This window comes from Bufo bufo, chromosome 2 (genome assembly GCF_905171765.1).
Source record: "Bufo bufo chromosome 2, aBufBuf1.1, whole genome shotgun sequence".
NCBI lineage: Eukaryota > Metazoa > Chordata > Amphibia > Anura > Bufonidae > Bufo > Bufo bufo.
The window spans coordinates 827,609,336-827,634,798 of NC_053390.1; the positions used below are offsets into that span (position 1 = coordinate 827,609,336).

A 25,463-nucleotide genomic window follows, 5' to 3' on the forward strand; every position below is an offset into this window, starting at 1 on the left:
AGTCGCATCACAGAATTGCGGAAAAAATCATGGCAAAAAAAAAATGGCACCCACCGTCAGGATACAGGGGACAAGAAGGAATCCCTCCTCCCTCTCAACCAGCCGGCTCTCTCACATGTAAGCCCTAAACAATCGTGTTACAGTGTGAGCACGGGGGGAGCTACAGGAGAGCCGATGTACTTATCTGAGTCCTGCAGTCTTCACCCTCTGTTCCGGACCAGCATGGGGTCACCTCTTCAGTCATCTGGCACAAGGAGTGGCAGTGAACTGGATAGAGGGCAGGACTAGGTGACCCCGGATCAGGTAGGCCACCGGAGCTGCAGGTCGAGCCCGGTTCCACTTATCTTCTGGGGGGAAAAGGAGGTAGCCGGGGACGGCCATTCGACCCCGGCGCTCGCTCCACTGAGAGACCAGGGACGCACCATGCGACCCCTGTTTAGAAAAAAACAAACCGGAGAAGTAAAAACTACAGGGACAACCCCAAAGATTGCCAGATACGGCGTCTAGCGTTAGTACAACTACTTGACCTATTTCTGGTGCACGCAATAACTATTTCTGTGTCAGATACAATGTCAACACTGACTGAATCTTTCTGGGCATCCTTGATCAGATTCAGGCATGTCTCGACCAAAATCTGTTCCCAGGTCTCTTCTACCCATTCACAATGTTGTTGCATACTAATCAACTCACTTGGGTACGAATATGGCTTTTTCTTCAACTCTACCCACAAGTGTTCGATTGGGTTGAGGTCTGGGGACTGTCGGGGCCAATCCAGCACTTCCACTTCATTGTCATTGAACCATTTCTTGAGGTATGCTTCGGGTCGTTGTCCTGCTGGAACACTATTTTGTCCTTTTCACCGAGACCACCATCGATCGTGGTCAAGTATTTAACGCCTTTGACTGTGAAACAACCCCATATCATCAGGCTTTCTCCACTGAACTTGACAATGCCTTCAATTTCTTGATCCGTTAGCCCCCTTTTCCCTTGTTTCTTTCAGACCTATTTGCACCCATCAGAGCCCAGTCTATTGACTTCCATCGCATCGCTCCAAATCAACCGTTTCCAATCTTGTACTGTCCACTGTTGGTACTTTTTTGTAAACTCGAGCTGACACTTATGACGATATTGAAGTCGAGGCTTCTTCACCGTTTTTCAGGCCACCATTCCAGACTTTTGTAATGTGCGTCGCACGGTGCTTACTAGCCACCTCCATTGCAGTGTTTGTCGCGTCAGAACTGATAGACCTTGTGATGAGCCGACTTGTTGACTTCGCCTCTTGGCATTGGAATAGATGGACGGACTTCATTTTGTATTCTTCTGTCATGGTGCTCACATAATGATGATGCAGTTTGGCAATTTTCTTGGCGAAGATACCACTATTGATGATGCTGTGGGAAATCATCTTTATGGCTGCTCCTGGATTCGAACCAGTGAACTTTCTCTTGGGGATCAACCTAATAACACACTGAGCTATTAGGGAACATGTGAACAGATTGTAATTTGTAGTATACAAGAAAGATTGTTCCACCACCAAGAGTAATGCATGAGAAGAATCTAATCATATGCTAAATAGGTGCAAGTCCAATTTATGTACGAGATAGCCACGATGATGGTCTAAAAAAATTATATGAGTCTCACGTTCTAAGCTGTAGTGGATGGTGAGATATGGAGCCTGGAAGTCAAAAGTTCAAAACATTGTTACCCTTTTGCTCGTCAGTGTATATAGCACGAGGCCACTAAGGACAGTGATTGGCTATAACCCGGTATTTATTTATTTATATACTTTATCTTTTTTGGCGCCAAATTTTTAATTAACTATGAAAACCGCATGGTATGAACTGCTCATAAATCACAAGACAATTTAATACTTTTCCATTTATTTAGAAATGCACTTTGTTACAGCTTTAATTTTGCACAATTTGCAAAATATGCCATTTTCCATGACAAAATAGGCAACAAAAAAAAAAAGGAAAAAAAACTATGAAAACAGTGTCCCTAATTCAACTGCAGCTAAGAAGCAGTGGATTAAGCCCTCGTCGACGCCATTAAGGGTTAGTAACAGGGGCTGAAACCAGACTTCATATAAAATTAATCTGTTTAAAAACTAAAGAGACGAAAAGATTCTGTAGTATTTTCTGTCACAATACAATTGCTTACGATACTGGGGATGTGATTGTGGTGTAAAGCTCAAACATTTTATGTAGGGAAAAGTGGATCAGCCCTGACCCAAAATAATACAGTTCACATCACAGTAATGGCGCCATATCAAGCTCAAATTAAACCCCCATTTTCTCCTCTCAACATTAATACAGTAACTTAAATTTAGCATGAGATTTACAGAATGCTCCTCTGGTAAAATTAAAAAGGTGGGGGGGGGAGAAAAAGAAAAAAAAAAGTCTAGCGAGTGCTTTATAGTACAACATTAACGTCTGCCCTAAGAAAATGTACACAATGGACCCAAAAACTATAGTCTGGCTTCAGGAGTCAGTCTCTGGCGATGATGGACACCACGTGCTGGAAGATTTCCCTTTAGGAAGCTGCTTACAACTTGGCCAAATGTTTCTGTAAAGAGAAAGAAAATACCAGTCAAAAACACTTCACTGCTAAAAAATACAGTGGATCTGATACTACACATTCCTAGCCATCAGATCTCTGAACAACATATCTGTACTTCTTACCCCTCCGTCTTTATGTGAACTGTGCTGAGCTCCAATACCTCTGACATGGCTGCCCATGTATGGACGGCACAGCAGCGTCAGCTCTTAGGTCAGCCATACAGATTAGATAGCCGTTGACCTCCATCTCTGCGATCCCCCCTCCATACACACACACTTAGCTGAGCATGCACGTGTCCTCAATAAGGAGATTTGATTAAGGGCCCTTTTACATGGACTGCTAGAGCGGGCAATAATTGGTTACTGGCCACTTGTTAACTGCATTTAACCACACAATCATCACTGCAGTATGAAGACCGAGGGTTACTACAATCATTTGTACTTGCAGATTATCACCGTTTGTTGGCAGCTTATCCCTGTTTGTAGCCCGATCCTTCTGCCCCCCCCCCCCCCCCCATACACATTAGATGGGTGGCTGGTCCTGGCAAAATCAGCAGGTTGGGTCAAACATCTAACTGTGTATACCCAGCTTAAAATGCTATCCAGCTTGTTCTACTTTAAATTTAAACTCCAACATACTGAGCCCCGCTGCTCCCTTCATTGGTTTACTGGTGCACCACTGCAGCCGATGACACCGACTTAAGCAGTACACCACTGCCGAGGACAGTCAGTGGCTGCAGCAAAGTACGTGACCCCCACCTATCCAGGTACTGGAAGACCATTGAAAGCAGCCAGAAGTTTTGTAGCCAAAACCAGAAGTGGATCCAGCAGGAAAGAAAAGTAAAAACCTATATATTTTTGGTTCCTTCTGAAAGCTTGTCTGATTTTTTTGCTGCAATTACACATTTCATTTTTGTAGCACAGTAAAAGCCAAGAGTGTATTCCCAAGGAAAGGGAAATTTAAAAAATTAGGACCCACATTCTCCTTCCTGCTGGATGCACTTCTGGCTTCACTCAAAAACTACAAATGTGCAGGTCTTTTTTTTAGGAATTACATTCTCCAACCCGCAGATGCTTAATCCAGAGAAGAATTCATCCATGTTTAAATCTGAAAAATCCTTATAAAAATCAGCATGTATCAGAAAATTACATCAAAGCATTGCAAAACCTACTATCCGCAGGTAAAATGCACTGATGCAAGTCTTCAGCACTGGAGATTGGTTGTAGGATTATGGGAATTCATCATTAGTTATCACACCATAGTGAACCTCACCCCCTGCCTGAACGGACATAATATATGTAAAACCCCCTGCGCAGTAAATGAGAAGACGGTATTTAGGTAAAGTCAGCCTTGCGCTTCTGCAGCTTGGCCAGGTATGCAGAGTATTTCAAATGGGGGGGTATGTCGAGATACATGGTTACCAAATACTTCCAGCTCTAATCAGCCACAGGGGCCTAAAATTAGCTCATGGCTAAAGCCTGCAGTCATTCTGGTGTTAATATGCACCTATAGGACCAGAATAATACAGTTTCAGAAACATATTCAATAACTGCAACAAAGTTTTTGGGGACTTTATATCCAATTTTAAGGTGTTAAGGAGGTTAGGTGAAATGCTGTAGGGCCCTCTAGACGAGAAAGTAACAGGACAGCAGAATGTGAACCGCATACCTCAACTGCTTGGTAATGTCGCAGACTCTTGCAGTGCTTCAGCTTCGATGAATTATCCATGTAAAAAAGTGAACACAATTCACAGAAATATCCTGTCTTCGATACAAGAAATTCCAGCCCTGAAAAACATATTCAGAAATGATTAGATCTGCAGCCACGTTCACGCACAACTTCAGTTCTGACACCAAACCTGGACGGAATGATTTCAAGAAGCCATTGCCCTGATCCCACTAGTAGCAATTGTGTGACTGGAGCTGTAATTCCATACATTTCTATCAGCTCACCGCTACTCTGAGATCCGGCAAAAACTGTTGTCGTGCGGCTAGTGTCGCCATACTGCAACAATGGAGATCATGCTATAAATTTCTATTATGGGAATAAACTTAATACCGCTTATTTTGTTTTAAAAAAAAAAAAACTTACCGACAGGGGTGTTGGAGTTGAAGGGCGCCAGTTTAGTCTTTTCGCCCGGTGGAATTTCCAGTTTTGCCTTCTTGGCCAGGGTGTCAGCATCAGACTTTCCATCAGCTGAAACAAAAGACAGAGGTAGATGAGCAACTGCTCACAAACCAGCACAACATGTCCGCACACATCAGTCTTGCGACACCCGCCTTTAACCACCTCCGGACCGCTGTACGCACAGACGCGTCCTGGAGGTGGTTGTTTCATTCCACCTGGACGCGCCGGCGCGTCCTCTCGCGAGACGCGAGATTTCCTGTGAACGCGCGCACACAGGCGCGCGCGTTCACAGGATCGGAAGGTAAGCGAGTGGATCTCCAGCCTGCCAGCGGCGATCGTTCGCTGGCAGGCTGGAGATGTGATTTTTTTAACCCATAACAGGTATTTTAGACGCTGTTTTGATAACAGCGTCTAATATACCTGCTACCTGGTCCTCTGGTGGTCCCCTTTGTTTGGATCGACCACCAGAGGACACAGGTAGCTCAGCAATATGTAGCACCAAGCACCACACTACACCCCCCCCCCCAGTCACTTATTAACCCCCTTATTCGCCCCTGATCACCCCATATAGACTCCCTGATCACCCCCCTGTCATTGATCACCCCCCTGTAAGGCTGCATTCAGAAATTTTTTTGGCCCAAGTTAGCGGAAATTATTTTTTTTTTCTTACAAAGTCTCATATTCCACTAACTTGTGTCAAAAAATAAAATCTCACATGTACTCACCATACCCCTCACGGAATCCAAATGCGTAAAATTTTTTAGACATTTATATTCCAGACTTCTCACGCTTTAGGGCCCCTAGAATGCCAGGGCAGTATAAATACCCCACATGTGACCCCATTTCGGAAAGAAGACACCCCAAGGTATTCCGTGAGGGGCATATTGAGTCCATGAAAGATTGAAATTTTTGTCCCAAGTTAGCGGAAAGGGAGACTTTGTGAGAAAAAAATAAATAAAATCAATTTCCGCTAACTTGTGCCAAAAAAAATAAAAAAATTCTATGAACTCGCCATGCCCCTCATTGAATACCTTGGGGTGTCTTCTTTCCAAAATGGGGTCACATGTGGGGTATTTATACTGCCCTGGCATTTTAGGGGCCCTAAAGCGTGAGAAGAAGTCTGGGATCCAAATGTCTAAAAATGCCCTCAAAAGGAATGTGGGCCCCTTTGCGCATCTAGGCTGCAAAAAAGTGTCACACATCTGGTATCGCCGTATTCAGGAGAAGTTGGGCAATGTGTTTTGGGGTGTCATTTTACATATACCCATGCTGGGTGAGAGAAATATATTGGCAAAAGACAACTTTTCCCATTTTGTTTATACAAAGTTGGCATTTGACCAAGATATTTATCTCACCCAGCATGGGTATATGTAAAATGACACCCCAAAACACATTGCCCAACTTCTCCTGAGTACGGCGATACCAGATGTGACACTTTTTTGCAGCCTAGGTGGGCAAAGGGGCCCATATTCCAATAAGCACCTTTCGGATTTCACCGGCCATTTATTACAGAATTTGATTTCAAACTCCTTACCACACATTTGGGCCCCTAGAATGCCAGGGCAGTATAACTACCCCACAAGTGACCCCATTTTGGAAAGAAGACATCCCAAGGTATTCGCTGATGAGCATAGTGAGTTCATGGAAGTTTTTATTTTTTGTCACAAGTTAGTGGAATATGAGACTTTGTAAGAAAAAAATAAAATCATTTTCCACTAACTTGTGACAAAAAATAAAAAAGTTCTATGAACTCACTATGCCCATCTGCGAATACCTTAGGGTGTCTACTTTCCGAAATGGGGTCATTTGTGGGGTGTTTCTACTGTCTGGCCATTGTAGAACCTTAGGAAACATGACAGGTGCTCAGAAAGTCAGAGCTGCTTCAAAAAGCGGAAATTCACATTTTTGTACCATAGTTTGTAAACGCTATAACTTTTACCCAAACCATTTTTTTTTTTATCAAAGACATGTAGAACAATAAATTTAGAGCAAAATTTATATATGGATGTCGTTTTTTTTGCAAAATTTTACAACTGAAAGTGAAAAATGTCATTTTTTTGCAAAAAAATCGTTAAATTTCGATTAATAACAAAAAAAGTAAAAATGTCAGCAGCAATGAAATACCACCAAATGAAAGCTCTATTAGTGAGAAGAAAAGGAGGTAAAATTCATTTGGGTGGTAAGTTGCATGACCGAGCAATAAACGGTGAAAGTAGTGTAGGTCAGAAGTGTAAAAAGTGGCCTGGTCTTTCAGGGTGTTTAAGCACTGGGGGCTGAAGTGGTTAAATCATCTTTAAACACCCGCCTAGCGCCGTACTGAAGGTGATAAAGGAGTAGTCTGCCTTTGATAAGACATCCACAGGTGGGGATGTGACTGAAGTCCTGCCTCCGTTGGCCAATGATGAATTGTCTCTGAATACTAATGGCCAAAATGCCAACTACCCCCCCGTGCAACTTTTAATGATTCTTGTACACCTTTGGGGGGCAGTTTTATTTTGTTAAATAGGTCTTTATTAAAAATACGGAGTGCTTTTTATCATTACAGAGCCGAGATGCTCTACTAGCAGGATCAGTTTTTTCTGTCTGCTCTCTGACATTATGAACACTCAGAGCTCAGTTCTTATCTTATTGATAAGAAGCTTGAATAAGTGTTTATGACCTCTCAGTAATTTAGAGATAAGGGTTATTAGATGACCAGCACAAAGTGAAAATTAAAGTAGGATGCAAACCGCTAGAAAAACCATTAACCCTTTGTGACAAAACGGTTCAATAGTTAAGACAAATTTAAAAATACATTTTTAGCCCCAAATGAGTAAAATGCAGTAAAAAAATAAATAAATACAATTTCCCCAAAGGTGTACATAGCCAGGAACAAATAGCCAGGAACAAATGCTCAGTGGATCTTTTCCAGAAGCCTTACCTGATTCGGTTTTATCTGGAGACGCAGATGTGCTACCTTGTACCCTGTCAGCTTCTCCCTCGCTGCCTTGAGACGGCTTTCGTTTTGCTGGGGATGTCTCCACTGCATCTCCTTTACTTGTATCAGGGGAAGCCGGCACTGATGAGTCTTTATTGTCTTCAGCACTTTGAGGGAGTGGTCTTTTCCGGGGTCGTCCCCTCTTCACAGTTGATGCTAAAACACAATAAAATGCAATTAGAATCTCCCTGCTGCTATTATAGTTGCTTCTACTACTAACCGTTTCGATAGTCAGCGTGAGTCAGGGAATACAGTTATGTCACTCGGTAACTTACTAGGTTCGGCTTTGCTGGACTCCTTGGTATCTGATGGTTTACGTTCAGCTTTTCTCTCAGACTCTTCCTCCTCTTCCCCAATTTCATCCACGGTCAGGAACTGGTGCTCGATATCTGCAAAAGACATCTCATCATCCTCTGCTTTAACCTCATCCAAAGTCAACAGGGCCTGCTCTGAATGGTCTCCATTGGTAGGAGCATCCTGCTGGACATCAGGTTTGTTTTTATCTTCTGGATCTTTACCATTGTCCTTGGTATCCTTCTCATCCAGTAATTTGGTCTCTACCGCTTCTTGAGGCTTGGGAGGTGTTGTGCGTTCCTCTTCCTCCTCGTTGACCTCATCCAGTGTGAGCAGCTGATCTTTAGTTAAGATCTCTGGCACTTTTGAGGACTGCTGCCCCGTGGAAAAGTTTTGGGCATCCTCATCGTCACTTATCTCATCCAGGGTCATCAGCACCTGCTCTGCGCTGGCAGGAAGGCCCTCCTCTGTTGTCACCAGGGGTTTGGCCGTCTCATTGGCCTGGTCTTTTTGAACATTAGCATTTTCTTCTTCATCACCAACTTCATCTAAAGTGACAAAGGACCGTTTGTGTGACGCTGTGCTCGTCACTCTGGATTTTTTTGTATCTGAAGGAAGAGGGTCATTTTCTTTCCTTTTTCCCTTTCTGGCAGCATCGGGCTTTTCCTCCTCAGCTTCTGCACTGGTCACAGAGTCTACATGCTCTTCTACAATCTCATCAACTGTAACAAACTCATCCAGGTTGAAAGGGAAAGTTTCTCCGTCTTCCTAAATAAGAAAAAAAGGGAAAGATGAAATATCAGCCGTTTAAACCAGTTTCCCACCGCTAACCTGGTTATATACATTATAAGGTATAGACATTTATCTACAGAGGTAATTGGGATATACCAAACTATTGTAATGTTAATGTAGTGTCAATTTTTCTCGCACTTATAACCTTGTAAAATATTTTTTTTGTGAAAATCATCCTCCATTCTCACCTCTTTAGATCTTGGACTCCGATTGTTGCTCTTGGAGCTTCGCGAGTAACGAGAACTCTGTACATAGAGAAAATACTATATTAGAAAACCCAGAATATTAACGCACCTTTTTCATTTTTCAACCTAAATATGGAGAATATGTGAATTCTTTATTGGGGGTTTACAACTACAATAGTTGTGGATTCTACCTCTGTGACCCACACCTATCTCAAGAACGGGCCCACCTGGCAGGGGCTGTGAATGAAGAGGTTCCGTTCACGCATGGTTTAACATTCACTTCAATGGCAGTTGAGAAAATAAACGTAAGCATGCTCGGCTAGTTACTGAACTCCCATGGAAGTGAATGGAGAGATCCGTGTATGTTCGGGCCCCCTTCCCATTCACTGCGGCCACAAGACGGGGGTCCATTGCAGATCTGGGGACGTCACCTATTTGACATATATGCCGTATGTCATAACTGTCTAGATAGGAATACCCCTTTAAGCTATTTGCTCATTTGAGAGAAGGTTAGGAGGTCCAAATCTATCAGAAGGCCCCTTCTGGATTATGGAGAAAACCTCACATGTCCATGGTTATTCTAGGCAGGTGTGGTTATTACGAGGCAGCTAAGTGTCAGAAACAAAGTCACATTTCTCCTCCAGCTTTCTGAATATACTGTATTTTACAGACTATAGGCTTAGATAACAGAAAATTATAACATTATTGACCCATTAAAACTTTCCTGGTAGTTTAATAAAGTGAAGGGGTCAATGTCACTAACTGTATTAGCGTAGGGTAGAGCGGGTTACTAGCCTACAGTCAGCTCATTGCTCTGTAGCTTATTGCAATGCTTTTTCTGTCATTTATGGGTTTCTCAAATATTTGTTTTTACTCCCTCCATGGCAATGACATTATAGAAATAAACACGCACAGTAGATATATACAGGCATAGCCCTGCAACATGCACAGCAGATCCACATACAGGCATTATCTTTAATAAAGACCACAAGTTACAGGGTCCCGTACAATACAGTAGCCACTACAGAGACCATTTCCTCTTGCTGGCCTGGCTTCTCTCACTGGTGACATCATCAAGGGTCCTCAAGCTTGCATCAAGAGGAGCTTTCATCTCCTTCCCTGCTGCCTGGGGTAGCTGTGTTTTGTCATGGTCCTCTCCATGAGCTGAATGATCACTCACCCTCCTCTCCTGTCTGCACAGATCAGTGTTGGACAGGCAGAGAGAAGCATGCAACCCTTACTGATCCTGCAAAGTGCTTTAAGGGCGCTCTGCTGGAACATTAAATAAGTAGTCCGTGAGGTCTGGTACAGCTGGACCACTGACTGTGGACTACAAGACACTTTTTCTTGCTAAAAAGGCGAGTCTTATAGTTCAACAAATATGGTAAATATTCTGGGAATAGACTGGTATCAGTCAGGAAATTCCCCAATATCAGTAAACTTGATCACTTACACTGCCTCTCATTCTTTCATTCCATCTGCTACTTGATCGTGCCTCTCTCTCCCGCGACCTGGTATCCTTAGAGTCTCTCTCTGGCTGTGAAGTGCTGTATTTTCCAGTGGTTTTCTTCTGAGAAAAACTGGAGGCCGTCTTATAGGCACTATCAGCAGGGCTCGACCTGTTGCTACTTGACCTTGGCGTGCTGCTTTCATGGGAGGAAGATCCCCTTTCCCTTGATGTCCTCTTTCTGGAGTCGGTTTTTGAACTAGACTTCTGGTTCTCCAATGTGACAGTCACGGAGAGCTCTCCCTTTTGGGCGTAATATTTTGTGGTCCTGACAATGGATCCATCTGATGTTTCAGTTGCCTCAGGTGCGAACATTTCATCTCTGTTTTTTGTTGATACATGGTGCCCATGTTTCTCTATGCTGTGTTTGGATGCCTCCTTATTTGAGCCTTCATCAGCAGTGCCAATAGTGTTCTGGGCATCTTTAGTGACTTCTTTCCCTTCAGAGGTTTTTGTATCAAGAAGCTTGGCCATATCGGTGACTGTCAGAGGCTGTGTACCTTGCTCGGCATTGAGGATAAAGTTATGCTGTCCTTCAGATTCCTCTTCATCCGATTCTACAGATACGAGAATATCCAAATCATCAAACACTTGAGGCTGAGACACTGGCTGAGGCTCTGGATGCTGTACCTCTGGTTCTGCCTGTACAGATACATGAGATGTGAATGGGGCCTCAGGCGCCTCTGCTGCCTCTTCATCATCATCATTATCATCATCATTATCATCAATGTCATCATCATTATCATCCTCTGTTGTCACAGCCATACAGGGGGAAGGTACGAGTTCAACACTTGGGTGGTCAGCTGTAGCTTGACCAGAGTTTTTTTCAGATTCCACAGACGGAGTTGGTTCTGATGCCCCCTCGCATTCTGCTGTGGCTACATCCATTTCAGACTGACTGGCAGGAGAGGAATGCACAGGTCTGGCCTGAGACTCCTTACCTTTAGGCTGTAAGGGTTTTTCTTCTTGCTTGTTGGGTTCTTTAGACCCCTTATCTTTAGGCAGTGAGGGTTTCTCTTCCTTCTTGCTGGATTCTTTAGACCCCTTATCTTTAGATTGTGAGGGTTTCTCGTCCTTCTTGTTGTGTTCTTTAGACCCCTTATCTTTATGTTGTGAGGGTTTCTCGTCCTTCTTGTTGGGTTCTTTAGACTCCTTACCTTTAGGCTGTGAGGGTTTATCGTCCTTTTTGTTGGGTTCTTTAGACCCCTTACCTTTAGGCTGTAGGGGTTTATCGTCCTTTTTGTTGGGTTCTTTAGACCCCTTATCTTTAGGCTGTGAGGGTTTCTCGTCCTTCTTGTTGGGTTCTTTAAACCCCCTATCTTTATGCGGTGAGGGTTTCTCGTCCTTCTTGTTGGGTTCTTTAGACCACTTATCTTTATGCGGTGAGGGTTTCTCGTCCTTCTTGTTGGGTTCTTTAGACCACTTATCTTTAGGCTGTGAGGATTGCTCGTCCTTCTTGTTGGGTTCTTTAGACCACTTATCTTTAGGCTGCGAGGGTTTCTCTTCCTTTTTGTCAGGTTCATTAGACACCTTCTCTTTAGGCTGTGAGGATTTCTCTTCCTTTTTGTCAGGTTCATTAGACCCCTTCTCTTTAGGCTGTGAGGGCTTCTCTTCCTTTTTGTCAGGTTCATTAGACACCTCCTCTTTAGGCTGTGATGGTTTCTCTTCCTTTTTGTCAGGTTCTTTAGATTCAGCAACTTCTGATGCAGCTTTCTCTAAGTTGCTGTTTGTTCTGTTAATCGAAACAAAAATTATTTCATCAAAATCAACTTCAATATATCTGCAAATATTTCCAGAAAGGATATGATATCGGTACCTGTGAAACTAAGCTTATGTCATAGCTCTTGCTGTTTATTACATACCCAGAGGGCAACGGTTTACTATTAACTCCTTAAAAAGGGTAACCAGCTCTGCACCTCACATGGATCTAGAGAACTCCCTGTTCATTGCTCTGCTAGATTCTATTCAGCCCGGCAGATCAGGGGGAGGGGGGTGTCCTTTCTGCTGCAGCTCTCTCCCTGCAACTGCCACAGCTTCTTACAGAACATATGGCCCGTGGCAGTTGAAGATCTAAACTGAGCATGTGTGACCAGCTCAGTGAGATGGACAAATAAAATATGGAAAGGGCAAACAGCTGGTGGCGCTATGTAGATATTATTGAATAGCTCACAGCTATGCAAAATTTTTACTGCATGCAATTACACAAGTATTCAGATCCAGGTGATTGCTTGAAAAACGTAGAATATATTGGCAGGGATCAGCAATCCCCGACATTCCAGCTGTTCTAATTAATTCACTTCTATGGGAGTTATAATAACAGCTGAGCAAGTTTGCATGCTGGGAATTGTAGTTTCAAATCAGCTGGAGTGTCGAAGGTTGCTAACCCCGGCTCTATCGGATCTGGCGATCCGGTGACCGCTGAGTGTCTCCTGGCTTTAGCAGAGCTACTGGGTCTTAGCAGACCCAGATCAGCTCTGCCAGTGAAAAGTGAAACCACACGGCGCTGTTTTCCCAATGGATGTCCCAGTTACGGTGGAAAAAGTGTTAAAAGAAAAAGACTGTAAATGTCCTCCAAAAGACTTTATGACCATAATGTACTAAAAATATATACCCTCTGATAAAGAGTCAACACAGAATGAAGATGGTGGCAGAACGCATGTTCAATGGGGAGAATGGAACCCCTGGTCTTGTGATCGGTGGGGTCTCAACGGTCAGAGTGGGGTTCATATATCTGATTAGGTGGGGAAGTTTGTATTGTGTGAAACACCATTAAAGTCATTAAAGGGGTTAATATATGTAAAAACCAACAGTACGCATCATGAGGTTCAATAACAAGGATGTACAATAGTCTTCATCCTATTTACCTTGGTGTGTCCTCTTCAATATAGCTTATATATTCATCCTGTAGAGAAAATAAAATATATTAATTACAAGAGTCACAGAGAAATACCAGAGACCTAATTGACTACATAGTGTCAGGAGTGCTCTCACCTCTGCTAGTTCAGTCTTGGAAGGAAGAGTGCACTGTACGACGTTGTCCGCAATACTGCACGGATACTGGGTCAGAAAGCTATACATTGCTTTGGCAGCGCTGGGACTATGCAAGTGAAGTATTGCCTGTGAAACAGACGAAAACCCAAATACATAAGATGCATCAATACAATTATAGACAGAAGAGCCCATGAGCGTTCTATGAAAGGTAAAGATAATGCGTGCAGTACCACAGAGGACCACCAGGAGGCAGCGGGGTACATTTATCAGCACTCACCTTCTTCTTATTACTGAAATACACATGGTGCTCAACTTTCCCAAAACGACGCCCAATACGAATGATCGCAAAGTCCTCCACATCTTTTTCAGGGAGGTCGTTGAGATGGACAAACTTTTCATAAATTGTAGGTATAATCTGTAGAGGGAACAACAGTTCAGATTCATAAAGAAGCAAATGACACAGGGGTAAAAAATACACAGAGCAGCTCCGGAGTGCACGTTTTCTGGTGTAAAGGGGTTCTCCAAGTATTGACTATGATGACCTATCCTTATGACACTGGGGGCCAATTAGCAGTTTCAGGAAGCCGCCGCAGTCACCGGAGCTCTCGTGACAGTGCCATACATTGTACAGTGGCTGCGTTTGGTATTGCTTGAATGGAGCTGAGCTACAACAAGGCCATGTGACTGAGGTATGGTGACGTCACATGGGGTAGGAAGACTCTTGTAACAACTGCTGCTGATCTGATAGTTAACACACGGCTCTTACTAATGTATTGTCATTCTCCATATTGCTTCCTTTGCCGGCTGGATTCATTTTTCTTTCACATTATACACTGCTCGTTTCTAGGAGTTTTGACCACCCTGCAATCCAGCACTGGTGATCGTGCTTGTACACTATAGGAAAAAGTGCTGGCCTCTCAAGTGGCCGGGACCATGGGAGCGCACATCGGCACACAAGCACAGCAGATCCCATCCACCATGGAAACGAGCAGTGTATAGTGTGATGGAAAAATGAATCCCGCCAGCAAAGGAGGCAATATACATCCTCCTGTAAACGACCTTGTATGCTTTCCTCTCTACCTGGATTCCTTCCCTGCGCTCTACACTCCGGCTGTGTACAACCTTCTCCCACTGCTAGCGCTAAACGACAGGAAAGCAGAGGCAGCAGAACCACCAGCTAGGGGAACGAGCTGAACACACTGAAGCGAAATGGTAGAACACTTTTAAAAGGGTTTTGGAGGGTCATGATATTGATGATCTATACTCCGGATCGGTGGGGGGCCCAGCACCCCTGCACTTGTGCGACTATGCACCGTCTAGATTGCAGCGGGGATGTAGTGTAATTACGGCTGTTCGTCCTATTCTCTTACACAGCCAATACATTCTAGATGGTGATCGGCATGGGAGCCAGAAGTCAGGCCCCCTCCGATCTGATATCAATAGCCTATCTTGACTATTGGTCATGAATATCACGACACCGCTGAACCCCTACCAGCTCAGTGCTATCACAGTATGTCATAGTGCAGGCCCACTTTGGCCAGACAACTGCTTGCAGGTGATGGCTGTTTCACACAACTGGCATCTCACTGCCTCAGATCCCGACATTTTAACCCCTCAGATGCCACAGTCAATAGAGACTGCAGCATCTTAGTAGCTAGACTGAGGGGGAGAGAGCACCCTCTGTTCGCTGACTGGCACTCCAGCCGACACAGTTTCGGTTTGTAGAGTAGTTGGAACGGCAGCTGGGGGCCTTCTGAAAGACTTCCTGTGAGAAGGACTATGCACTGTAATATTGAAGCATTAAAGTGCACAGACCAAGTGATCAAAAGTTTGCAGGTTCAAGTCCAATAAGTGGACTAAAATAAAAATTATGTTGAATTAAAATCAATAAAATACTTTCCCCATAATTTTTTTTTATCAACTCGTTACCAAGAAGTAACATGTACTGGAAAATGGCATCAACAAATCCTATAAAATTTACGTGCAAAAAGTGAAACCTAACAAAGCTCTGCCAGAAAACCAAAAGTTACAGGTAGTAGAATATGGCAACACGGTTATTGCCTGGTAGTTATGGCCTATCCTGAGGACATAGCATCACTTAACAGGAGGTGGACAACCCCTTAAAGGGAGTACATAATAGTGGCAATCATTATAGTGGCTGTAAAACATAGTTGGCTCGAGTCCACCGGGATGCTCCTTCCAACTCAAAAGAAATGTGAAATCATCAGTTACCTTGTAAGAAGATTGTTCTATGAGATCGGCGAATATCAAGTCCTGATAACGAAAGAAAATATAATGAATAAAATAAATTAGACAATGATCAGAGAACTAAGCATCAAGGTCGACCTCTGTGCATTAGACCTACAAATAGAAAAAAAATCTAAGCCATTTTGAAATTATTCATGAAAATCTCTTTCCCATTTTTTGCTTGCAGTGCCTATGTGGAAGTATGCTCCACTGCCCCAGACCACAAACCCTGCGAGACTGAATCCTACAGTCATACCTTCCCTTCTCTATCCGCTACCTCTTGTAACGAACCCAATTCATGCTACCAACCATGCGGGTAGTTTGTAGTCTGCTGCAACGGTGCAGGACATTTTCAAGAATATGCCTTCAGTTTTCATATTTTTTGAGAAAATAAATAATTTCAAATATGCACACATGCTTTAATTAGGCCTTCTTTGATATTTACCCCACATAAGGCACAGCATGCGAGACCGCTGGCACTGCACACATAGATGGACGTTCAAAGAGGGAATTAACAAGCAAATTGAGACACAGCTCCGGACCGTTTTGACAGCAGGTGACGCTAGGGAGGCTGGCCCACGGCCTGCTATTGGCTGCTCCCGCCGTTGCTGGATGTTTGACAGACGATGGCCGTGCAGGGCTCAGAAGCAGTTTTTATGGTCTGCAAATTATGGATTAAAAAAAACACGGATACTAGCCGTGTGTGGTCTGCATTTTGCAGATCAGCATGTCTAGCCCTCTGTTAGAACGGCCTGTTCTTGTCCCTTTTGTGGGGCCGTGGAACTGACATATGGTGCTGTCCGTATTTTTTGTGGCCCCATTGAAATCCGCTTAGCAGATCCATTTAAACAAATACCCAGAAAACAAATTTTAATGGATGCCAACTGAATGGCTGGCATTTCATCAGTTTAACATAAACTCTTCTTCACGGATGTCTGCTCACCTCATTTTTTAGGTCCTTGTACCTCTGGGCGACGCACATGCTCAACAGATTTCCACTCAGGTAAGTTGGGAAAACGCCATAAAACTTTATCATGGAATCCACAGAACTCCTATTGGTCAGCTCCAGGTACGCCTGCATGTACAGACAAAACAAAAAATGACTGCAAACCCGTCCAGCGATTCTCTGTGACCGTCTGCCAGTATCCAGCGGTATAATGTACTATTCTGCAAACAACCATCATCACATTGCAGATTTGTTCCAGAAACTTTTATGTCTAAAAACAAGTTCCATTCTGCTTCCGCGCCAAGCACACACATTTCTGCAACAAATCTGCCGCGTGCGACTGTACACACAATAAAATTCCTGAAGTGACTAAAACTGAGAATTGTACGGGAGAGAAGTGGCGTCACAACATGGGCAGAAGAATCCACATTGCTTGCAGGCACGATCTATTGGCTATGAGACAAGATTTACCTTTCTGTGGTTGGCAACTAAGAGAATGTCTTTAACGCCGCCAAACGGTTTGGCCAAGTTGGCAATCTCGTCCACCGTGTACTGGGCTTCGGGTAGGTTAGATACCAGTATAACACATTTCTCGTTTTGCTGTAAAACAAGGTGTTCATGGGTTATCTTCACATCACACATACCTTCATACAAAGAGAGCCACCATCAGAACCAACCTACCTTCAGTGGTGGATCGTCCAGCATGTAGCTCTTGATAAAACCAGAAGGAACCTCTGAAATAAGAGAACACAGGATGCCCTGGTCAGCAACAAAGTCAGAGGCCGAGCTTTACATACACCAAGGGTCGTGTACGCCACAAACTAACAAAAGGGGGAGACCGGCTACAATCCTGCGCCACGGACAGGAAATGGAGACCAAAACTGTTCTAAAAGAAGGACCTATCCTGATCATCAGTACAACAAACCAAGACCTGGTCCCAAGATAAGGCGGTGACCATTTTTACACGTCATATTGGTTGATTACATCCAGAACTACAAAGCTCCGTCGACTATGGAGTGAATGGGGGCAGTGCTGCGGTAACCAACTCCGTCCACTACCCCGAGAGCGCTGATCACTGGGGGTGAGGGGCATCAGACCAGGAGATATTGATGGACAGGCCATCAAATCCTGGACAATCCCGTTTAAACCACCTAATTTATCTTTTTTTTTTTTTATATATAAACACTGAAAATGAAATCTGTCAAAAGTGGAAGGTGAAAGTGGCTGCTCTCTCACTCCCCCATGCTTTATACGGCAAAACTGAATGTGACAAAGGGCGCTGTTTCAAAGAATAACTTCTACAAGCCGAGCACTGCCAATGAAATAAAAAGATCTTATCCAGGATGAAAATATTGATGATGTATTTTTCAGAATGGGTCGATATCCTATTGGCAGGAGTCCGACTGTCGGCATCACCTCTGATCTGATTTAAAAGGGGCTGCAGCACCTGTGCAAGCGCTGTGTGGCTTCTCACCATTTACATGGGAATATTAACAGGTAAAGGGGTCAATGCAACCCCTTAATAATCACCGCTGTCATTTGTTTTCATTAATGGGACGCCGCCTTTCTTTGGTAAAAAAGATAAGTTTTTATGTGAAAAATCTTGAAGTTGAAAACACACCTTTCCTGAAAAACTGCTTTTTAATGGAAAAATTTAAAATACCCCCCCCACATATTAGTTACAGTCACATGCGTATCGACCCAAACTTTGCAATTACCAAATAATTTATCCAGCACTGAACGCTGTGAAAAATATCTAACATAAAAACTAGATTTTTTGATGTTCCATTCCCTGAAGCAACAACAAAGTGCATACGGCCGAGGAACGCACGCAGATCCTTACCTAGATCATGTTTGGACGTCTCTTGTGACTTCTTGTCTTCGTTTTCTTTCTCAGGTGCAGCTGTAAAGAGACAAGTTTCTCATTTCTCTCTATGTAAGCACAGCTATGTGGAGGATTTATTAGAGGACGGCGGAATCCAATGAAAACGTATGTGTGGTATGGCGGCAGGGGGACAAATCTACGTGTTCATATACATAAAGTGCAAAAACCGTAGCTGGATTTACATCCCACGCTGCACCCACTAGAACAGGTCTAATCCTTCCTGCGTTTGTTTCTGTCTGCAAAAGTGTGAACAACTCCCAAAAGAGGGAAAAAGAGAAACAAGAATTCTCAAAGGAAAACCCGCTGAATCGATTCCTCCTGAGATGTGATCTCTCTGAGAGGGTCTTCCTGGTGAGGTGGTCACATCTAAGTGGAGAAGGAATGGAGGGGTGGCTGTGTGTGCGGCTCTCCCCATTCACCTCGATGGTAGTTAGCAGCCATATAACTGGATTATAAATGATATTAGCAGCCATGATGAGCGCCAAGTACCTGTCTCTGCTGGAGCTTTAGCAGGTTCTTCTTCCAGGCTGGAGGGGAAGCACAGAGAAGCGTTATGGAATACAAGCCATTAAACATGAGTCAGATGCCGTTATGCGGGGCACTAATGTGACACTTACTTTTCGACCTTCTCAGCACTCACAGGTTTCTGTAAAGACAAGTGGGGCAGGACATTATGCTCCAATAATTATGCACCACATCCCGGTATCAGACATGTCATAATAGGTCAGAAAAGTCTCTTCGAGAGGTTAGAGAGGATGTCGCCCTCTCCTGAGATGTCTGCTTTACTTACTATTTGCTACCCCATGCAATAACAATTCTGCAGCCTCTTTCCTCACAGCTCGATTTTACAATTCCTGCTAGAGGTTTATGAATGACGGTACAGAAAGGCGTTACGGGGGTGGTTCTCTGCACAGTCCGAAAACGGCAGCACTGACTGGATAATGTCATTTTTAAATCAGTTTATTTTTTATTAAAATAAACATTATTACATGAACATCAGAAAGGAGTTTGTAGTTTTTTGTATACAACGATATCGGTGTACGCAGACACCTAAGGCAATTCTGGGAAATCAAAGTTTATATGAACAATACAGCATTGAAATGATTGAAGTATTGTAACATTGTATTCAATAACACAACAACACCCTCCCCCCCACCCAATGCCAACTTGAGCAGAGAGACCTCAATATCTGTAGATTTAAGGATATTCTGCCCATCTATAATATCTCGGCCGTTCACACATTACACAGTAACTATGTGGTCCACCTGGAGAGGGAGTGTAAGAAGGACATTTGTCCCCGTATACAGTCTTGACCTAACGCCTGAGAAGCTAGTTGCACCGACTCAATCCACCCCTGCCATAAATATAGGAACTTATTTTGACAATTTTGTTTGACTGGATAATGTCAGACTGTGCAGGGACACACTCCCCATCTGTATTATCATTATTCATAAACTTCTAGCAGGTGTAACAGAGGAACAGCACAAGAGAGTCACAAGAGCAGATGCAATTATCTACTACAATGAACATATTAGAAGCAGCGGCAGGTCCTCTATAACCTTGTGCTTACCACCGGACGTCGTGGCAGTAAGCCCTTAACTGTAACCTGGCGAATAACATTGCAATCTGACAGCGCCCCGTGGTCACAAGTAAGGAGCCCGGGCAAAGTTATCTCCCTGTGTTGTCGCAGTGTACGATGCACTATAAAAAGTTAAAAACAGCAGGCGGAGAATGCTCTTTATGTCAGCACGCCCCCTGCTGGCTGTAAAATGTCCTCCAAGGCTGTAGTCTCTGAATTAACCCACTTCCTGCCCTGACTGGCAGGAAGCAGTTGATTCATTAATTAATTAAAAAAAATATATAAAAAAAATAAAGCACAAATGATAAAAAGAAATAGTGAAATAGAATATAGCAGACACACACATTCTTTCCCTAATATATATTATTTTTAGCAACAGTATATCAGACATTTGTTCCCTTTTTTCTTTATTAAAAAAAAAAGTAGAGTTTGTCTTTAAATATCTTTTCTAAGTTAAAAAAAAAATTATGTGAATGAAAAATATAAATTTTTCCCAGTTTTTTTGTATATATATTTATCTGTCATCTAATGGTAAAAAGGAAAGGTCTAAAGGCAGGGGTGGCCAACCTGCGGCTCTCCAGTTGTTGTAAAACTACAATTCCCACCATGCCCTGCTGTAGGCAGTCTTGGCATGCTGGGAGTTGTAGTTTTGCAACAGCTCCTCTCCTGCTGTGTCCTTCTCCCATACCATGTAGATTGTAGGCCCTCACGGGCAGGGCCCTCTCTCCTTCACAAGAAATGTGGTTCAAGGTATGTATGACGCTTTTTTTTTTTTTTAACACAAATTGCACCCGAATTCTAGTGCATTTTGATTAGAAAATCCCCTCCCCCCACTGAGTTAATGGCAGTGCAGGTCTGGCTCTGAAGGACCATTTGCACGTCCGCATCAGTAAAGGGAAAGGTGAAGCTTGCTGAGCAGATATAAAGGCAATTTCAAGTCTCATGGGAGTTGCAAAGCAGGACCCTCCACGGTCATCTAGGTGTCAAAAGACTTGAGAAAGCCACTGTACACAAAGTGGACAACTCCCCCTCCTTGGTAGAAATAAGTAACACCTGGTAGTGTCATCTGACTACACATTTACAAAGCGCAATTTAGTTAGTTATATAAAGACTCACTTTGCTCTGGCCGGGCATTGACAGGGTGACCCGCTTGTGGTTTATCATGATGGGCGTCGTTTCACTGTATTTGATCACCGCTGCGGCTGCTTCTCTAAAGTTGGTTTCTATGAATGCCTATAAAACAATCAGGAACGTGCGCATGTCATTCCAGGTGTGAGTGGATAAGACAAATGCCTGGGTAGGTCATCCAGATCACAAATCAGGTAAGTGGCCTGGTCTCGCGCCCTTCAACATTACTCAACCGACAGAACTGAAAAATGCTAAACATTTTCACATGCTAAACTGTCCAAGCATGGTGAAGAGGAGAAATCGGGGACTAGTACATCGGCCGGTTCCGAGTCTAGAAAGGCAGCGTCAGAACGCGTTTTCAGCAGCTCCCTTGCTTGGTTGACCTACCTCATTTTTCGACTGAACGATGAGAATATCGCAGACTCTTCCGAAGGGCTGGACTATTTTCAAGAGGTCTTGATCTGTGTAGCCGCTATCTGGTAGGTCGGTGACATGAACAATTTTGCGAGTGTTGTTTCTACTTGTAAACTGCAAGAGAAAAGATGAAAAAAATAATAATCAAACAGCCGTCACAAGCCTCCAATAAAGAGGAGTTACACAAAAGTATCGTACAACCATATGCACACAGGGCACATTATTAGGACAGGCGTTGTAGACGCAGGTCTTGATATCCCCTATATCTGGCGGTGGATCCGGCGACATCTATATAACTTCAGCGGATCCACCGCCACTTCTAAATGTAAGCCAGCTTCCGAGCCTTAGACCCGTATCGACGAATACTTTTTTTTTTTTTTAGAACTGCCGTGAGAGGTACAGTCACAGATTGCGTTGCAAATTTGTGCCAAAATCTGCGCCAGAGATGCACTTAATACAGGCATATTTCTGTTTAATAAATGACCCCCTAAATTTCCTACATTATGGGGATGAAAAGTTAGGAGTCGGTATTATATGTAGTTAAGGCCTTTATCTATTAAAGTGACTTTGCAATTTTTGTTACTGCGCATCCTTATAGGCTTTGTTCACATCACAACCACTTTCTAATATAAATGTAGTTGAAGTCCAGATAGACTTCAATATCACAATGGGAGGTGTATAAAACTGTATAAGCATAGAGTAGGACATCTCCGAGGGAAATGTACGGCCGTGCAGGTGGATGTCCCTATGGCGCGGATACGTCAGGGATTTCCATGCGGCAAGCCTGCAGCACTGTACAGAAAAGGCAAAGTAGTGGAGATCAGCGAGGGTCCGCCTCAAGGCGTCCCCCGCCCATCAGCTGTTAGTAGAGGCCAGAGAGCACTGCAGCCTCTTCCTTGGCCAGTCCCATTCCAGTCAACAGGTCCGAGCTCAGAAGATATACAATGTCCGCCGCTGTGCTTGGTGAGCTGGCAGCTCCCTGATACAGCTGATCTGTGGGGTTCCAGGACTCAGACCCTACCAATGTCATATCGATGACCTATCTTAAGGATAGGTCATTAATAACAATTCCTGGAAACCCCCTTTACTGCTCTTTTCACCGCAGGCTTTCCCACTGTATTTTCCATCCCACGTGGGCATACCCTAAGGCTGATAAATGGGATTTACTGATGACCCACTACAATCCTGAGAAAAGCTTACAGGTCTTTTTACATTGCCTAGCGCGACATGCTCATCATGTGCCCTACTGAAAACAAGCATGTGACCCAACAGTGTAATTTCCATAGCTGTAAAAAGGGCACCACACAACTAAAGGATGTGATTTCACAACGACCACAAACCTTATTTGAGAGGTTATGTGCCTCTTCAGAAGTAGGTGAGCTGGGGGGCTGCTCATCAGCTGGCGGTTTGCTTGGCTGTGGCTTCTTTCCAGAGGAAGCGCTTGGGGTGGTCTTTTTGGCCCCTGTGCTCACAACAGGCTTGCTGCTGGCGCTGCTAGAGCTGGGTTTTCGTGCTGCACTATTGCTGCTGGGTTTATTATTGGAGCTATTGCTGCTACTAGCCGGCTTCTTCGAGGAGCTGCTGGAACTGGACGTACTGCTGGCCTTAGAAGCAGAGTTGCTGGGTTTCTTTGGAAGAGAACTACTGACAGGCTTCTTACTTCTGACACTAGAAGTGGAAGGCTTCTTGCCACTAGTTGTTGTTTTTAGAGATTTAGACTTCTCAACAGCTTTTGGTTTGATGGCCTCTATGAAACTTTTAACTGCTGCATCCACAGCCTTCTTATCTGCAAGAGTACAAACAGTTATTAGTGATAATACAACTCAACTGTAATCCTAACAAGTAGAGTACACAAAATATTGGCACACCCGGAGAATCACTATGAGAGGAACGCTTGAATCTCCTGGGAGAGCGTGGTCGTGGACTACGTGACCTCCTTGGGCTATGCCTAGACCTACGTGGACTACGGCTACGAGACCTTCTCCCAGAGGACCTTGGGCTGCGTGAACGCGATTTGTGCCTTGACCCAGACTTTCTAGATCTCCGAGGGCTGACACTTTTAGACTCCGATTTATGTGATGTTGGTTCATCTTTTTTGTTTTCATTTCTAGAGCAATAAAAACACAATTTATCAGATACCAGACAACATCCATGTTCCACCCCTCGATTTGATATGCACCTCCAATGCTCTTACCTTACAGGAGCTAGGACTTGTGGGTTCCAGTCGGGATACCTGTTTACGGTGTAGAAAAGATCAAATTTAATTAAAGTGTTGAATAACTTCAACCTGTATCAATCGTCTTTTGATGGCATATTATCTCCCACTGAACAGGTGCTATACACAGAAAATGCCAAAAGTGTCTTGAACTCTCAGGGTTTATCATGATACGGGCAGCTCGGGGGCTCAGTGGTTAGCACTGGTGTGCGAATCCGATGAAGAACAAGATCTGCATGGAGTTCGTATGTTCTCTTCCCACACTCCAAAGACCTACTGATAGGGAACTTAGATTGTGAGCCCCATTGATGCTAATGTCTGTAAAGCGCAGCAGAATATAGCAGCGCTATACAAGTACATAAAATAAATACGGCATAAACTGTTTTTATGGTAAAGCCAATTTAACATAAGATCCCTCAAGGGGGGATTATATGCATCCAAATGACACAGGGGAGCAGTTACTATTATGTTAGCTGCCTTTTCGAAGACTAAAGGCAGATTTAGACAGGAATGATCATTCCTGCGAACATTCGTTCCCGACAATCTGGTGGTCTAAATGTGCAGCCGACGACCCGATGAATGAGTGAAACGATTGTTAGTCAGGGACAAGTTATTTTGGGGTAGCAGATCATGCTGTCTAAACAGCAGTCTGCTGCCCAGAAGCCATGATTCTGTGTGATAGCATTAGTGACCGCTAGTCCTCATACTGTGGAGGAGGCACTTCACCCCCACTGAACGAGCAGTGGCTGACAATAGTCTGCTCACTGGCGCCATGTAAATGCACCTTTACATTTGAGATTCAAATCGTACAAGGCACATGTAAATGTATTCAGATCTTTATCCTCCATTGGCAAAATGCAAGAGTATTATTTATTTTTTTTCAGCAATGCACAAAAAGTTTTATCTTACTTTTGACGTAGATTCCGACAGCTTTCAATGTGGGACAAGTTATTCTGGTGTTTAATCCAGTCCTAAACAAGAGGGGAGAAGAGAACAGTTATGATGGGTCTATTGGCTTGCACTCTTGGTGATAAACAGTAACTTGGCCTAAAAGTCATGTGTTTGAGACAAAAAATTTCTGTCATCCTTTACTTGTTTTCACCGCACAGAAAGTGTGGCCATGTCCTCGGCAATGAACATCCCTCTAAACTGCAAAAGTTCTCCGCTCTGTAGGATGATGCAAAGAGGGGGTCTTTTTTTTTTTTTACCATTAAACATCCATAAATGAAAGGGTTACATTCATTTATACACAGTCGAGTCGCTTTATTCTGACCAAGTTCTACTTTTGACATCGGCAGAAAAGTAAGTCCCGTGAGGAGAGCTGGATTGGTGGGTATATAAGGTGTGCAATAGACTGCCACTTTCATCCAGGACAGCAAAAAAAAAAAAAAAAAGGGATAAGTGTGCAGACAGGCTATCAGCGTTGGAAAAATGGATGATTGGCTTTTGGGCCAAGGGTAGCGGTATTTCTGAACCTGCGCAGTGTGAACTGTTCTCGTGCTGCTGTGGTGAAAGTGTGCCATTGATGTCACAGGTGAACGTTAGCTACAAAGGTGCGCAAGGGTGGACGGACACTGTATAGTGGAGCAGCTCACCTCCAAAAGGACCAGACGCATG

General features: G+C 43.7%; 1 protein-coding gene across 3 annotated transcripts in view; it reads right to left on the reverse strand.

Moving 5' to 3' along the window:
• Positions 1 to 1,902: 1,902 nt before the first annotated feature.
• The window catches only part of ZNF638 (zinc finger protein 638), a 41,381-nt gene continuing 17,820 nt past the window's right edge, over positions 1,903 to 25,463 (reverse strand). The window contains exons 3-26 of one of the 3 annotated variants that reach the window (XM_040419364.1): positions 24,756 to 24,817; positions 23,826 to 23,864; positions 23,500 to 23,738; positions 22,972 to 23,417; positions 21,605 to 21,745; positions 21,206 to 21,322; positions 19,128 to 19,156; positions 19,000 to 19,037; positions 18,469 to 18,528; positions 17,307 to 17,359; positions 17,097 to 17,225; positions 16,623 to 16,754; positions 15,665 to 15,706; positions 13,710 to 13,847; positions 13,433 to 13,558; positions 13,306 to 13,343; positions 10,388 to 12,173; positions 8,938 to 8,994; positions 8,182 to 8,725; positions 7,939 to 8,052; positions 7,607 to 7,819; positions 4,651 to 4,755; positions 4,228 to 4,346; positions 1,903 to 2,565 (exon numbers count right to left, since the gene is read on the reverse strand). In XM_040419364.1, the coding sequence (XP_040275298.1) occupies positions 2,545 to 2,565; positions 4,228 to 4,346; positions 4,651 to 4,755; positions 7,607 to 7,819; positions 7,939 to 8,052; positions 8,182 to 8,725; positions 8,938 to 8,994; positions 10,388 to 12,173; positions 13,306 to 13,343; positions 13,433 to 13,558; positions 13,710 to 13,847; positions 15,665 to 15,706; positions 16,623 to 16,754; positions 17,097 to 17,225; positions 17,307 to 17,359; positions 18,469 to 18,528; positions 19,000 to 19,037; positions 19,128 to 19,156; positions 21,206 to 21,322; positions 21,605 to 21,745; positions 22,972 to 23,417; positions 23,500 to 23,738; positions 23,826 to 23,864; positions 24,756 to 24,817 (4,788 nt within the window). In that variant the 3' untranslated portion in view covers positions 1,903 to 2,544. Of the gene's footprint in view, positions 2,566 to 4,227; positions 4,347 to 4,650; positions 4,756 to 7,606; positions 7,820 to 7,938; positions 8,726 to 8,937; positions 8,995 to 10,387; positions 12,174 to 13,305; positions 13,344 to 13,432; positions 13,559 to 13,709; positions 13,848 to 15,664; positions 15,707 to 16,622; positions 16,755 to 17,096; positions 17,226 to 17,306; positions 17,360 to 18,468; positions 18,529 to 18,999; positions 19,038 to 19,127; positions 19,157 to 21,205; positions 21,323 to 21,604; positions 21,746 to 22,971; positions 23,418 to 23,499; positions 23,739 to 23,825; positions 23,865 to 24,755; positions 24,818 to 25,463 lie in introns of all 3 variants that reach the window. The other 2 variants (XM_040419362.1, XM_040419361.1) reach the window with 2 other exon arrangements.